The sequence below is a fragment of the Danio rerio genome, chromosome 25, assembly GCF_049306965.1.
Source record: "Danio rerio strain Tuebingen ecotype United States chromosome 25, GRCz12tu, whole genome shotgun sequence".
Lineage (NCBI taxonomy): Eukaryota > Metazoa > Chordata > Actinopteri > Cypriniformes > Danionidae > Danio > Danio rerio.
This window is the reverse complement of record NC_133200.1, coordinates 13,590,454-13,605,615: the sequence shown is the minus strand read 5'-3', so window position 1 is coordinate 13,605,615 and position 15,162 is coordinate 13,590,454. Positions and strand designations below refer to the sequence as shown.

At 34.7% G+C, this 15,162-nt stretch overlaps 1 protein-coding gene across 12 annotated transcripts in view; it reads left to right on the top strand.

Annotated features, from left to right (window-relative positions):
- Positions 1 to 15,162, top strand: part of klhdc4 (kelch domain containing 4) — a 31,649-nt gene that overhangs the window by 4,672 nt on the left and 11,815 nt on the right. For 11 of the 12 annotated variants that reach the window (XR_012399952.1, XR_012399953.1, XR_012399954.1 and 8 more), the window contains exons 6-12: positions 321 to 413; positions 1,658 to 1,820; positions 4,096 to 4,174; positions 5,824 to 6,032; positions 7,515 to 7,929; positions 9,358 to 9,480; positions 13,882 to 14,085. Coding sequence is in view for 2 of the 12 variants with exons in the window: in XM_073942257.1 (XP_073798358.1) it covers positions 321 to 413; positions 1,658 to 1,820; positions 4,096 to 4,174; positions 5,824 to 6,032; positions 7,515 to 7,929; positions 9,358 to 9,480; positions 13,882 to 14,054 (1,255 nt within the window). In the remaining 10 variants the exon portion in view is untranslated. 12 annotated transcript variants of the gene reach the window in all.

Sequence of the window (15,162 nt, the reverse complement as noted above, 5' to 3'; positions counted from 1 at the left end):
AATAATTGTTAATTAGTAAAGAAAAACGACAGAAGTATATCGGAAGTACATTACATTCGCAATCTAATTAGTACATCAGGACATTAGTAAAAGTACCAAAATAAAAATGTAAAATACCAAAATAAACACTGAGACGCACACAAGCCACTGATCAGCGCTCTTTTCCTTAAGTTGAGCCGGAAGTCCCATTGTGTTTGCTCTTCATGAAAGCTCAGCAAGGATTTTAAGATGCGGTTTTGTCACCGTGCTGTGACTAGAGGTCATAGAAGACTAAACTAACAGGATTGACTTCTGACTTGGTGTCCTCTTTGTCCTCTCAGAGCTCCTGGTGCTCCGTCTGGCAGAAGTGGACATCGTATGGTCCTCAGCAAACGGCAGCTGCTTGTGTTCGGAGGCTTCCATGAGAGCACTAGGTGACGACCGAACCCCTCTTTACTGAAATCACTACAGGGAAAAAATGTGACTTTGTTTTACCCTTGAGTGGGACCAAAATGACTACCCTGATGTTTTAAAAATTGTGTACAGTATTTGATTAGTATTAGAATGTATTTTTTACTCAGTTGTAAGTATTGGTAATAAAATATACCATATTTAGATAGTTATATACAGTTGCACTTAGTATTAGTCCTCCTGTGATTTTTTTTTTTTCTTTTGCAAAATTTTCCCAAATGATGTTTAACAGAGCAAAAAAAATTCACAGTATTTCCTATAATATTTTTTCTTCTGGAGAAAGTCTTATTTGTTTTATTTTGGCTTCAATAAAAGCAGTTTTACATTTTTAAGGTCAATACTATTAGCCCCTTAAGCAATATTTACTTTCAATTGTCCACAGAACAAACCACTGTTTTATACAATGACTCACCTCATTAACTTGCCTGATTAAGCTAGTTAAGCCTTTTAAATGTCACTTTAGCTGAATACTAGTGTCTTGGAAAATATCTAGTAGAATATTATGTACATCATATTATGTACATGTACATTAATTATGTCATTATGGCAAAGATAAAAGAATACAGTTATTAGAAAAAAGTTATTAAAAACTGTTGTGTTTAAGATTTGTGTTGAAAAGAAATATTTTCGTTAAACAGAAATTCAAGCAAATCTATATATTGTATCAATGTATCAATTTTAAATGTATATTATTTAAAATCTACAAAAACTACATTTCTTACTTAAAGTTAAAACTATATTTCTTGATTGTGTGTGTGTGTGTGTGTGTGTGTGTGTGTGTGTGTGTGTGTGTGTGTGTGTGTGTGTGTGTGTGTGTTTACGTGGTTTTGTGACATCAGGACACAAATCTGTATAATGACCTGGGTATGACACAGGCATTGCAAAAAGAAAGTGAAATATGAGGAAATTGGTGACGTCCTCATTTCTCAAAAAGCTTATAAACACACAGGATGAGTTTAATCAGAGAGTAAAGCTGCACACTGTCTCCTGTGATGGGGTTGGGTTTAGGAGTAGGGTGGGGTAAGGGCAATGCAATATACGGTTTGGACAGTATAAAATGAATGAAAACCTATGTAATATGCCCACTTTTCACAAAAAACAAACGTGTGTGTGTGTTTGTGTGTTTGTGTGTGTGTGTGTGTGTGTGTGTGTGTGTGTGTGTGTGTGTGTGTGTGTGTGTGTGTGTGTGTGTGTGTGTTACTTACAGGGATTATATCTATTACAATGATGTTCACGCGTTTAACTTGGACACGTTCACATGGAGTCGTCTCCAGCCTACAGGAACTGGCCCTTGTCCACGATCAGCCTGTCAAATGACCCCCACTTCTGACGGAAATGGTGTCATTATCTACGGAGGATACTCCAAAGCTGTATGTCTTCTGATTATTACTGTATTAAACTTTTTTGCTCTTCTAATTTTTTTAGGGGTTTTAAAAAGGTCCTAATTCAACTTTTCACAACCTAAAATGGGAGCAGAAGTTAAATTACAGATAGAGAAAAATACTTTTAATGAACTCATGGAATGAAATGTTGCATAGTCTGCAAATCATTCTCCGTATTTTTGTTTTCGATTACATGTTTCTAATCATTCTTCTAATAATGCTGCACCTAATATGCAATTATAATCAGTTCATATATTTATTTATTCTTTCATGCATTAAATATTGTATTACACATGTTATATTTTATATTTTAAATATTTATTTAAAAACTAATATTAAAAACTACTACTAATAATTTAAAGTTATTTCTTAAATGTTTCAGAGATGTTCCTTAGAGATTTGTTTCTTTATTTTTAAAGAAAATCATGTAGAGCAAGGATGCATTAAATTGATTAACAATTGCAGTAGTTTGGAAACTTTCTATTTTCCAAAGAATGCTGAAAACATATAGTCTTACAGTTAAAGTCAGAATTATTAACCCCCCTGAATTATTAGCCACCGTGTTTATTTTTGTCTATTTTTTTTATTTCTGTTTAATGGAGAGAAGATTTTTTTCAACACATTTCTAAACATAAAAGTTTTAATAACTGATTTATTTTATCTTTGCTTTGATGATAGTAAATAATATTCTACTAAATGATTTTCAAGACACTTCTATACAGCTTAAAGTGACATTTAAAGGCTTAACTAGGTTAATTAGGTTAACTAGGCAAGTTAGGGTAATTAGGCAAGTCATTGTATAACTATGGTTTGTTCTGTAAACTATCAAAAAATAGCTTAAAGGGGCTAATAATTTTGACCTTAAAATGGTGTTTAAAATATTAAAAACTGCTTTTATTCTAGCCAAAATAAAACAAATAAGGCTTTCTCCAGAAGAAAAAAATATATCAGACATACTGTGAAAATTGTTTTGCTCTGTTAAACATCATTTAGGAAATATTTAAATGTAAGCTTTAATAATTCTAATTTAAAATGTATAAAGTTATATCTTCTATTCATCGTTTTATGTTTCATTTCATCTTTTGTTCTATTGTTCATTTATTCTCTATATCATTCTATCTGTCTGTCGATATATTTATCTAGCAGCTATTCTTTGATCATTTTATCTATTTCATTATCGTTGTATCTGTCAATTTATCTATTTCTCTGTTATTTGATCTGTCGTTCTATTTATCATTCTATTTATTTCATTATTCTATCTGTCAATCTTTCTATCATTCTATCTATTTTTCTCATTCTATCTGTCGTTCTATCTAGCATTCTATCTAAAGTTCTATTGTTCTAGCTAAAAATCTATTATTGATCTGTCATTCTAGCCAACTGTCTGTCTGTCTATCTAGCTAGTCATTCTGCTGTTACCGATCTATCTACCTACCTACTAAAAAAAGGACAGCATAACTTTTACCATCACTATTATTAATAATAAGAAATGTTTCTTGAAATTAGCAGATACTGAAGATGGAAATAATGATGGTAAAAATGCAGCTATTTTCTAAAAATGCACTTTTATATATTAAAATAGAATTTTATTTTTAATTATAACATGTTGTTTTTACTGTACTGTAAAACATGCAGGATTCCACACAATTCATTCATGTTGTCCCAACACAATTCGATTAGGTTATTTTAAATGGATTGAACATAAAACAATTAAGTTGTCCCAAAAACACCCTAAGAATTGTGTTGTTTCAGCTCAGTTTAAATAAATACTTCGAACAAGCAGCTATTTTTTAATATGCATTCACTGTCTCTATGATAAAATAAATACAAATAAAACACAAATGTTAACAATAATTTTTTTTGTTAGTTATTGTAAGTTCTCATGGCTATGATATTTTAATCACAGTACTGTAGGAATATTGTTATACAAAGGCATCAGTTTTACAGCCTTAACTACTTGTTGCATAATTATATAACAAAATCTCAACAACTGAATTGGAGATTAATTAAAGATCTCGAAATGGCGATATTTAAACCTCTTCCCTCCACATATGACCATTCAGGTTAAACTGTAAACGATACAATGGCAATATGTTTGTGCTGTGTTTATTCTGTTTCATTTAGCTTGATTCTGTGTGAGCATGTTTATGGTAAAACGCTCCACGCACCGAGCGAGATATTGTGTCATTTCCAGGAGCTCGTCCTTGAGTAAACCCACGAGAGTAAACAGACGTAGGTGGTAATGGCCGCCTTTCTCTTGCAGAGAGCGAAGAAGGATGTGGATAAAGGAACCATCCATTCTGACATGTTCCTGCTGAGGAGGGAGGGCAAAGAGGACCAAGGTGCCATCATTAGTGCCTCCGCCGAGCGCTTGTTTAACATCAGCTGCTTTTCTGTCCACTTCTTGTTCTTGCTTTTAAAACTCTACTTTATTTAATCCCTCATTACATTGGCTTATTGTCTATTTTGATATCTTAGAGCAGTGTTTCTCAACCACGTTCCTGGAGGACCACCAACAATGCATGTTTTAGATGTCTCCTTTGTCTGTCACATCCATTACATGTCTTTTAGTTTCTGCTAATGAGCTGATGATATGAATCAGGTGTGTTTGGTTAATGAGACTTTGAAAATGTGCAGAACTGGTTGTCCTTCAGGAACATGGTTGAGAAACACTGTCTTAGTGGATGGTACCACCAGGTAACGTGTTCTCTGATTGGATGGCTGTCTAGATATATGAAAACAGTTACTTTTACAATTGGCCCCATAAATGCATCTCCATTAAATGGATGTGATTCTGATCTTTCTGGTCAAATTTATTGTCGAGTTATTTAGTTTTTGTTTGGTTTCTAGTCCAAATATATAAACATTTTTAAGACAATAAGCATTTTTCAGTAAAGCAAAAAAATTTTGTCGTCTTTAGAAATATTTGCCAAGATTAAGTCAGTTTTGGCCTTTTTCATAGATTATTTTGCTTATTTTATTAAAAATCTCACATAATTTTGTCAGTTTATTTTTAAAACAAGACAAAATGTTTTACCTGTCTAGAAAATGCTTCTTTATTTAAGAATTGTTTTATATTTGGACTAGAAACAAGACACTAAGAAAGACAGATCTTATTTGACATACAAATGATTTTAAAACAAATACACTGCACCTGGAGAGTATTCATAGCGCTTCACTTTTTCCACATTTTTTATGATATTGCCTAATTCCAAAATGGATTCAGTTAATTTATTTCCTCAAAATTTTACACACAATACACCATAATGACAATGTGAAAAGAGTTTTTGAAATTGTTGCAAATTTATTAAAAAGAAAAACTAAACTAATTAAAACAAAACAAATTTAGCTCGGGTACATTTCGTACAGTTTTCAGCAGCTTAATTGGAGTTCACCTGTGGTAAATTCAGTTGATTGAACATGATTTGGAAAGGCAGACACCTGTCTATATAAAGTCCCAGGGTTGACATTACATGTCAAAGCACAAACTAAGGGATTGTCTGTAGACCTCCGAGATGGGATTGTCTCGAGGCACAAGGCTGGGAAGGGATACAAAAAAATTTCTGCTGCTCTGAAAGTTCCAATGAGCACAGTGGCCTCCATCATCTGTAAGTTGAAGATGTTTGGAACTACCAGGACTCTTTCTAGAGCTGGCCTGCCATCTAAGCTGAGTGATCGGGGGAGAAGGCCCATAGTGAGGGAGGTGATCAATAACCTGATGGTCACTCTGTCTAAGCTCCAGCGTTCTTCTGTGGCGAGAACATGCAAACTTCAAGGCTCAAACTAGTAATCTTCTTGATGTGAGGTGAACGTGCTACCCACTGCTTCACTGTACAGCCCCGATGCTAATTAATAAAACGAAAATGTAAAATATTATGTAGCAAAAATACTTAAAAATTAAAGTAGTCAATCTCTATTGCTCATTTCTGCTTTGAAGATCTGCGTTCTGCCTGAAAGATATCCGCTCATTCTTTGTAACCCTGTCCTGCAGAGAAGTGGACATGGACGCGAGTGAACCCTTCCGGAGTGAAGCCTCCTCCTCGATCCGGCTTCTCTCTAGCAGTGGGCCCCGGGGGGCGAGCGCTGCTCTTCGGTGGTGTCTGTGATGAGGAGGACGAGGAGTCTCTGGAAGGAGACTTTTTTAACGACCTTTACTTTTATGACATGAACAAAAACCGCTGGTTTCCTGCTCAGCTAAAGGTTGGTCATGTCTATCTATCTATCTGTCTATCTATCTATCTATCTATCTATCTATCTATCTATCTATCTATCTGTCTGTCTGTCTGTCTGTCTGTCTGTCTATAATTCTATCAATTGTTTTATTATTATATCAATTGTTCTGTCATTCTGTCAATCATTCAATTTATCATTCTATCTATCTTTGTAAGGTTCTATTTACTGTTCTGTTGATCTATCTATAATTCTATAATTTATTCTATTATTCTGTCAATCGTTCAATCTATCATGCTATTGTTGTATTGTTCTATCATTGTATCATTCTATTTATTGTTCTATTGTTCTATCTCATTCTGTTGTTTTATCTCTCGTTCTATGTCATCTTTTGTCTATGTCATGTCTATGTCATGTTTTGTTTCAGTAAACCACTATAATATATCCATCCATCGTTCTATCCATCGTACTATTATTCTATCTATCATGCTATCATTCTATTTATCATGCCATCTTTCTATCTGTCATTATATTGTTCTATCCATTGTTCAATCTATCTATCGTTCTATCTAACATGTTATCATTCTATTAATCATTCTATCAGTCGTTCTATCAATGGTTCTATCAGTCTATCTATCGTTCCATCATTCTATCTATCGTTCTATCTATCATTCTATCATTCTGTCTATCGTTCTATCATTCTACACTGTCATGTTTTGTTTCAGTAAACTGCTGGAATAAAACTATCTATTGATCTTTCGTTCTATCTTCCATTTGTTCTATAATTTTATCTATCGTTCTATCTATCATTCTATCATTTATCTATTGTTCTATGTATCGTTCTATTGTTTGTTCTATAGTTCTATCATTCTGACTATAATTCTATCAGTCGTTTTATCATTCTGTCAATTGTTCTGTCATTCTGTCAATTGTTCAATTTATCGTTCTTTCTATCTTTGTAATGTTCTAACTATTGTTCTGTCGTTCTATCATTCTGTGGTTTTATCTATATTTCTATCAGTCATTCTTTTATTTAGTCAATCGTTCAATTTATCTTTCTGTTGTTGTATCGTTCCATCATTGTATCATTCTATCCATCATTCTGTTGTTCTATCTGTCATGTTTTGTTTTAGTAAATTGCTAGTGTCTGTCTGTCTGTCTGTCTGTCCGTCCGTCCGTCCGTCCGTCCGTCCGTCCGTCCGTCCGTCCGTCCGTCCGTCCGTCCGTCCGTCCGTCCGTCCGTCCGTCCGTCCGTCCATCTATCTATCTTTCTCTCTCTCGTTCTATTGTTTTATCTATTCTAGCTTTCATTCTATCTTTCTAGCACTCTATCTATTAATTGTTCTAGCAATCTGTAATTTTGTATGTCTTGCTGCTGCTCTGTTGCTCTACCATTTTATGGATCCATATACTCTACTTATGTCAATTGTTATATATTTACGTTTATCTGTTTATCTGTCTGTCATTTTGTAAATGCCAGTCTCTATACATTTTACTTTTTTCGTTTGCCAGGGCAACAAGTCAGAAAAGAAAAAGAGGCGCCGTGGGAAGAAGACAGAGCAGATGAATGAAACTGAAGAGGAGAAAGAGGAGGCACAGGGTCCCACAGAGATTATTAAAGAGATTGTTGCTGAGGACGGAACAGTTATGACCATCAAGGAAGTGATTCCAGCCACTCAGGCAGAGGAGGACAGTGAGGAGGAGGAGGAGGAGGAGGATGAAGAGGTGGAAGAGGAGGCGGCGGCTGCAGCTCCCTCGGTGGAGCCCTGTCCTCGCTCCAACGCCATGACAACGGTGAAGCATGGCAAGTTGTTCTTGTATGGGGGAATGTTTGAGGTGGGAGATCGACAGTTCACACTCAGCGACCTCTACAGCCTAGACCTGCACAAGATGGAGCAGTGGGACGTCCTAGTGGAGATGGACCCCAGTAAGTGGAGGAAAAAAATATTATGGCTGACAGTCTGTCGTTACATCTGTTTTATTTACATCTAAGGTTGTATATCTTTGTTCATTTATCTGTTATTTGGTCTAGCTGTGGTTCTGACGTTCTGTCCATCTATCGATCATTCTGTCTACCTATCCAACGTTCTGTCTACCTATCTATCTTTTTGTGTATTGTTCCACCTATCGTTCTATTATTACATCTATCGTTATATCCATCCATCTATTCATCATTATATCTATCTATCCATCCATCGATATATCCTTCTATCTATCGTTATATCCATCCATCCATTTATTCATCCACCCATAAATTATATCTATTATTTCATTGGTATATCTATCCATTCATCCATCTTTATGTTGATCCATCCATCTATCCAGCATTTTTTCTATCGTTTTGTTTATAGTTCTATTATTCCATCCACCCATCCTTATATCTATTCATCCATAAATTGTCCATCCATCCTTATATCCATTCATTCAAACATTGTTTAAGCCATCCATACATACATTGTTATAGCCATCCATACATACATGCATACATTATTACATCCATCCATCCATCCATTCATTGTTATATCCATCCATACATCTATCGTTATTTTCATCCATCTATAGTTATATCCATCCATCCCTCCATCCATTGTTATATCCATCCATCTATCTATCATTATATCTATCCATCCATTGTTTTAACCATCTATCTATCATTATATTTAACCATCCATCATCCATCCATCCATCCATCCATCCATCCATTTATTCATCCACCCATAAATTATATCTATTATTTTATTGGTATATCCATCCATTGATCCATCCATCTATCTACCATTTTGGTTATCGTTTTATTTATAGTTCTATTATTCCATCCACTCATCCTTATATCTATCTATTCATCCACCCATCGTTATATCTGTTCATCCATTGTCCTTCCATCCTTATATCCATTCATCCAAACATTGTTTAAGCCATTCATACATACATTGTTATATGCATCCATACATACATGCATACATAATTACATCCATCCATCCATCCATCCATCCATCCAAACATTGTTTAAGCCACCCATCATCCATCGTTATATTCATCCATCCATAGTTATATCCATCCATCCATTTATTTATTCATCCATCCATCCGTTGTTATATCCATCTTTCCATCTATCAGTATATCTATTGTTAAATCCATTATTCTATTATTTTAGACATGTCTATAACTCCATGTATTGTTTTACCATTCTACATGTAGCCTGTTATCCATCTGACCATCGAACTGTATAGATAAAATGAATTTCATTTTTATTATAATTTTTTTCCATTTCATTTCAATTGTTCAGTAGCAAGAAGTATAACATGCCAAAAGTGTTTTGTTCTCGCCAAACTGAAGCACTGAACTCTCATTTCAGAGACTCAGGAGTGGCTGGAAGAATCCGAATCGGAAGATGAAAAAGAAGAAGGGGACGCAAAAGGTGGTGATGATGAGGAAGATGATGAAGACGAGGAGGAATCTGATGACGAGAGTGAAGAAGGTATGTATTTCACCACCACCCACCAGCGCTGCAAATATTGGGAAAATCCGACATTACAATATTTAGTTTTTCTGCTATTAATTGAGATATGAATACAATTTCACCAAATGACTTGAATAGTTCTATTTCCAAAGAACTGCTGTGAGTACATCTGCATAAAATATAATGATAAAATCACAATGCTTTTACGTTTCTCTGTAGTCTTAAATCTATTCGTCCTTCCACTTATCGTTATATTCATCCATCCATCCATCCATCCATCGTTATATCCATCCATTCATCGTTATATCCATCCATCCATCCATCCATCCATCGTTATATCCATCCATCCATCGTTATATCCATCCATTCATCGTTATATCCATCCATCCATCGTTATATCCATCCATGCATCTATCGCTATATCCATCCAACCATTGTTATGTCCATCCATCCACCGGTATGCCCATCCATCCATCCATCCATCCATCATTTTATCCATCCATCTTTATATGCCATCCATCCATCGTTTTATCCATTCATCCATCTATCTATCCATCCATCAATTTTATCCATCCATCTTTATATGCCATCCATCCATTCATCCAACCATCCATCCATCACATTTTTATTCATCCATCCATTAATCGTTATATCCATCCATCTACCTTTATATCATCAATCATCATTTTATCTATCCATTGTTATATTCATTCATCGTTATATGCAACTATCCACCATCGTTATATCCATCCATCCATCCATCAATCTATCATTTTATCCATCCATCCATCCATCCATCATTTTATCCATCCATCCATCGTTATATCCATCCATCTACCTTTTATATTAATCAATTTATTCAACCATCCATCCATCCATTCATTCATCCATCATTATATCCATTCATTGTTTTATCCATCCATCCATCCATTGTTATATGCATCCATCTATCCACCCATTGTTATATCATTCCATCCATGCATCCATCCATCGTTATATCCATCCGCTCATCGTAATCTATCCACCCATCATTAGATATCCATCCACCCATCATTAGATATCCACATATCTTTATATCCATCCTCCCATCATATCCATCCATCCATCCATCCATCCATCCATCCATCCATCCATCAATCCACCGTTATATGCATCCACCCATCGTTACATCGTTACATCCATCCATCCATCTTTATATGCATCCACTCATCGTTATATCCATCCATCTTTATATGCATCCACTCATCGTTATATCCATCCATCTTTATATGCATCCACTCATCGTTATATCCATCCATCTTTATATTAATCTATTCATCCATCGTTATATATCCATCCATCCATCTATCCACCCACAGAATGTACAGAATTTAAATAATCAAATGTAAAAGAACACTGTATAGTCTTAATCTTAAAAATTGTTAAACTACCATCAAAGTTTCTTGCTTAAAATTCTTACATGGTCACAGCAGGTCTTCAAAACACATGCAAATGATAAACCTTTAAACTGTTAAACTGCAATGACTCCACAAATCACACGTGTTCTGAACTGTGGTGCCTACTCAACAATAGTCCTGACTCGACACATTGCAATTTTGATGCTAAATCTATTTATACAGCCCTAGCATCCACTTAAAAATTATATTTGTGACAGGCAAAAGTGTCAGATCAAACCTTCGTGCCTATTTAAGCAATTCACAGTACATGCCTGAGGGTGGACACACATTTTTTTTTCTTGAATGATCGAGGCCTGTGATTTGGGTCAGGTCCACGAGGTAGACATGAGCAGATGACAATAGTGTTTATCTGCCAAGGCCCAGGTCAACATCCGCTGATCTTCTTTGACAACCAGAGCTGTGTGTTTCGCTTTGGGGTCCGTCTCGCTTAAATTCATTATTGTTAGATGCCTGTTTCGCTTGTCAGTTGTAATAACGTCACTGATTGTTAGCTTGTGGCTGCGGAGTGGTTGAATAGCATGCTAAACAAAGAGACTTCGTCACCTCATCACCCTCAACAGGAGTGTTTTGTGTTCAAAGTATCTCTGTTTTATTACTTCAGGTGCCAAGGTTTTACAGGTGGCTTCGATTTTTACTTCAATAGAAAAAATAATAGTTGAATTTATAAATATGAGGCTGTTCAGAAGTTTAAATGCTCCAGAAGGAAAAAAAATGTGTTAAAGAAACACTAGAAGTCCCCTAGAGTTAAAAGAGAGTAGAGTTTCTTGCCCCATCAACTTAGAAAATAGCAACTTTTTATTTAGCATCATTCTTATTACACGATGTAACTACAGAAGATTTAGGCTTTAAATAGGAAAATGATCAAAACTTTAATTTTTTGAAAGATGCTAATGGTCTAATCTGATACAATGATTTATGCTAAGCTAGGCTAAAAGTGCTCCTGCAATTTTTTTTTCTGATATTTCAAAAATATTCATTAAAGAGGCAGGAGTACAATTTTAAACAGAATGAACATTTGTACTGGGAAATAGTAGTTGAATTTATAAAAAGGATAAGTTTTTTGGATATAGGCTCATTTTACAAGTCCCCTAGAGTTTATAGAGAGTAGAGTTCTTAACCTTACCAATCTAGAAAATAGCAACTTTTCCCTTCAGTTATTAGTACATGGTGTAACTACAGAAGAGTCAAGCTTTAAATAGGAAAATTATTAAAACTTTTTTGCAATTTTCGAGTGAGATGCTAATATCAACCTAGAAAATAGCTTTTAATTTTAAAGTGCATGGTGTAACTACAGAAGAGTCAAGTTTATGCTAAACTAAGCTAAAAATGTTCCCGCCAAATCAGCTGAATGCATTTAGAAACGGTTGTAAAATGAGGCTATTTTGAAAAGTTTTCCTTCAAGAGTCTGGAGTGAAAAATTTTAAATAGAATGAAGATTTGTAAATGTTTGTACAAGGAAATGATAGTTGCGTTTATAAAAGTGGTGCTATTTAAAAGTTTAAATGTTCCAGTAGAAAATGCACATGTTAAAAATGTACACCTCATGGTTCAAGTGACTCAATTCTGATTTTTTTTCTCCCATGTGGCACCGGATATGGCCCATGTACAAGTGAGCAAAAAAAAATCACTCTGATTCACTCAAATCAGATTAAGACTATGTTCATATGTGGAAATTTATCTAATATAAATCAGATCTGTGCCCTTGTGTCTGCAGTAGAAGCAGGTAGAACAGATTTTTACCTGTCAGTGCGAGTCACACATCATTAAGGAGAGAGAGAGAGAGAGAGAGAGAGAGAGAGAGAGAGCGAGCATGCAACATGTGCCACATAATCAATATAAACTAATATAAAGCTGTTACACAAACCTGCTATTAACTGTGGAATGCAAACTTTTGTGGTTTAAAAGAATATAGATATTTTTAGTTGCACCAAGTAAGACCTTTATTTCTCATTTAAAACTGCATTGAAACTGCAGTTTGGAATTTCAAACCACTGACCACCATAGAAGTTCACTTTATAGAGAAAAATTCTGCGTGTGAGACATTGCGAAAGAAAGACATTAACATCTTGCATGACAAGGCAGGGAGTAAATTATCAGGAAATTCTTATTCTGAAACTGAACTAAACTTTTAATATATAGTTTTTTTTCCTCCTGCAGCATTTAGTGAGTGTTTGAACATTCTGTTATAGTAGCAAATAAGTCGCTCAGTGTGAAAATGATTCAAATACTCAACAATTCTAAAAACCCAAAGAATCTGTTGGACCTGAAGAGTTTTTCTGAAGAACAGCAGGAGGTTTAACTATTCAGGATGAACGAGAGACTCATGAATAATTACCACAAAAAAACACAGCAGCGGATCATTCAAGTAACAACATAGTATTAAGAATATGTTAAAACGCGAAAAATATATTTTGAAGAATGCTGTTTTACTGGGACCCATTGGCATTCATAATAGGAAAAATTTATGGAAGTCTATGGGGTCCAGCAGGCAGCATTTTTCAAAATATCTTTTTTGAGTGTTTAACAGAATAAACTCAAATATATATACATATAGATAACAAAATAGCATACTAGTTGAATTAAACCGATAAAAAAAACATAAATAAATACAAATTATATATATTATATATATATATATATATATATATATATATATATATATATATATATATATATATATATATATATATATTATTTGTATTTATTTATGTTTTTTTTATCTGTTTAATTCAACTATTATGCTATTTTGTTATCTATATGTAAACATTTCTGTAAAGTAAAAGCTGTAAATATATATAAAAAAAAAAAGAATTTTGAATGATTCCTCTTAATTTTGTTAAATAATTCACAATTTGTAGATTCTGGAGCTTTTGTGTTGGAGAACTAAAAAGGTGTCTTCGTGAGCTTAAAAGAAAGCAGAAGCCGTTGTGTTGTTGACATGTTCTCTGCTTGTCTGTGTCAGATGTGGACCATCCACCTGTAAAGCCTGGAGAAGCACTCACGGATTATCAGGCACGGACTGAGAAGTACTGGATGGGTTTGGCTCGAGCCAACATGGGTCCTGATGCCAAAGAGAAGAAAGTACAAAAGGTCGGCCACGCCATGGCCAAGGTGTTCTTTGAGGATCAGGAATGAGATTATGCATGTGTGAGGAGATAATTATAAGGTTTGTTTGTTTGTTTGTTTGTTTGTGAGAGAGAATCCATATGTATTAGTAAGCTGCGTGTGTGTATGAGTGGAAAAGTGAGCAAATGGATGTGTGTTTAAATCTTAAGAAAAGCTGAACACGTTCTTATCAATATAATGTTTAAACATGGCCTTACTCTTTTTTTCACTATTTTGTCCTTGTCTTTTTTTTAAATTAATAATTGTTGGTGGTTACTTTTATGAAGGCATTTGTTGTGTTTAAGCTCTGCTTATGCCGAGTTCAGACTGCATGATTTTAGCCAGGTTTTGAAAAATCGCAGACAAATGCCTGAAATCACAGGCAAATCAGTGCTCGTTCACGTGAGTGACAATCACACAGTGTGAATTATCAAAGATGCCATCTGAGAGAATCGCCTATGAGTTGCCGATGCCCGTGAAATATTTGGCATGCTAAATATATGGAGCTGTCGGCGATTCAAATCATGCCTTGCGAAATGTGTTTTGACTGAAAATAACATCGACGACCACCTACAGATAAATGAGAGAATTTGAAAACTCGGCATTACTGTTTAGTGGTATTTACAGCGGGGAAAATAAGTATTGTACATGTCACCATTTTTCTCAGAAAACATATTTCTAAAGGTGCTTGTTGACTTGAAATTTTCCCCAGATGTTGGTAACAACCAAAGAAAACAATATATCCAAAGAAAACTAAACTAATTAGATTACAAATGCACTTAAGTGTAATAAAATGAAATGATGCAGGGAAAAAGAATTGAACACATGATGAAAGGGAGGTGTAGACAGGCAGTGAAAGCTCAGACAGCAGCTGAAATCTCTTAGTAGTTATTCAACAATCTGCTGCCCTTCCTTATTGTAAATTAATATATTAGCTGCTTCAGTTCAACATCTACATTATCAGATGATGAACATGGACATTTCAGCAAGACAGTGATCCAAAACGCAGCCAAGGAAACTCTCAAATGCCTTCAGAGAAAGAAAATCAAGCTGTAGAATGGCCCAGCCAATTACCTGACTTGAATCCAATAGACAAAACAAATTAAAGATCAGATTTGGCAGACGAGAAGCTTTTTAT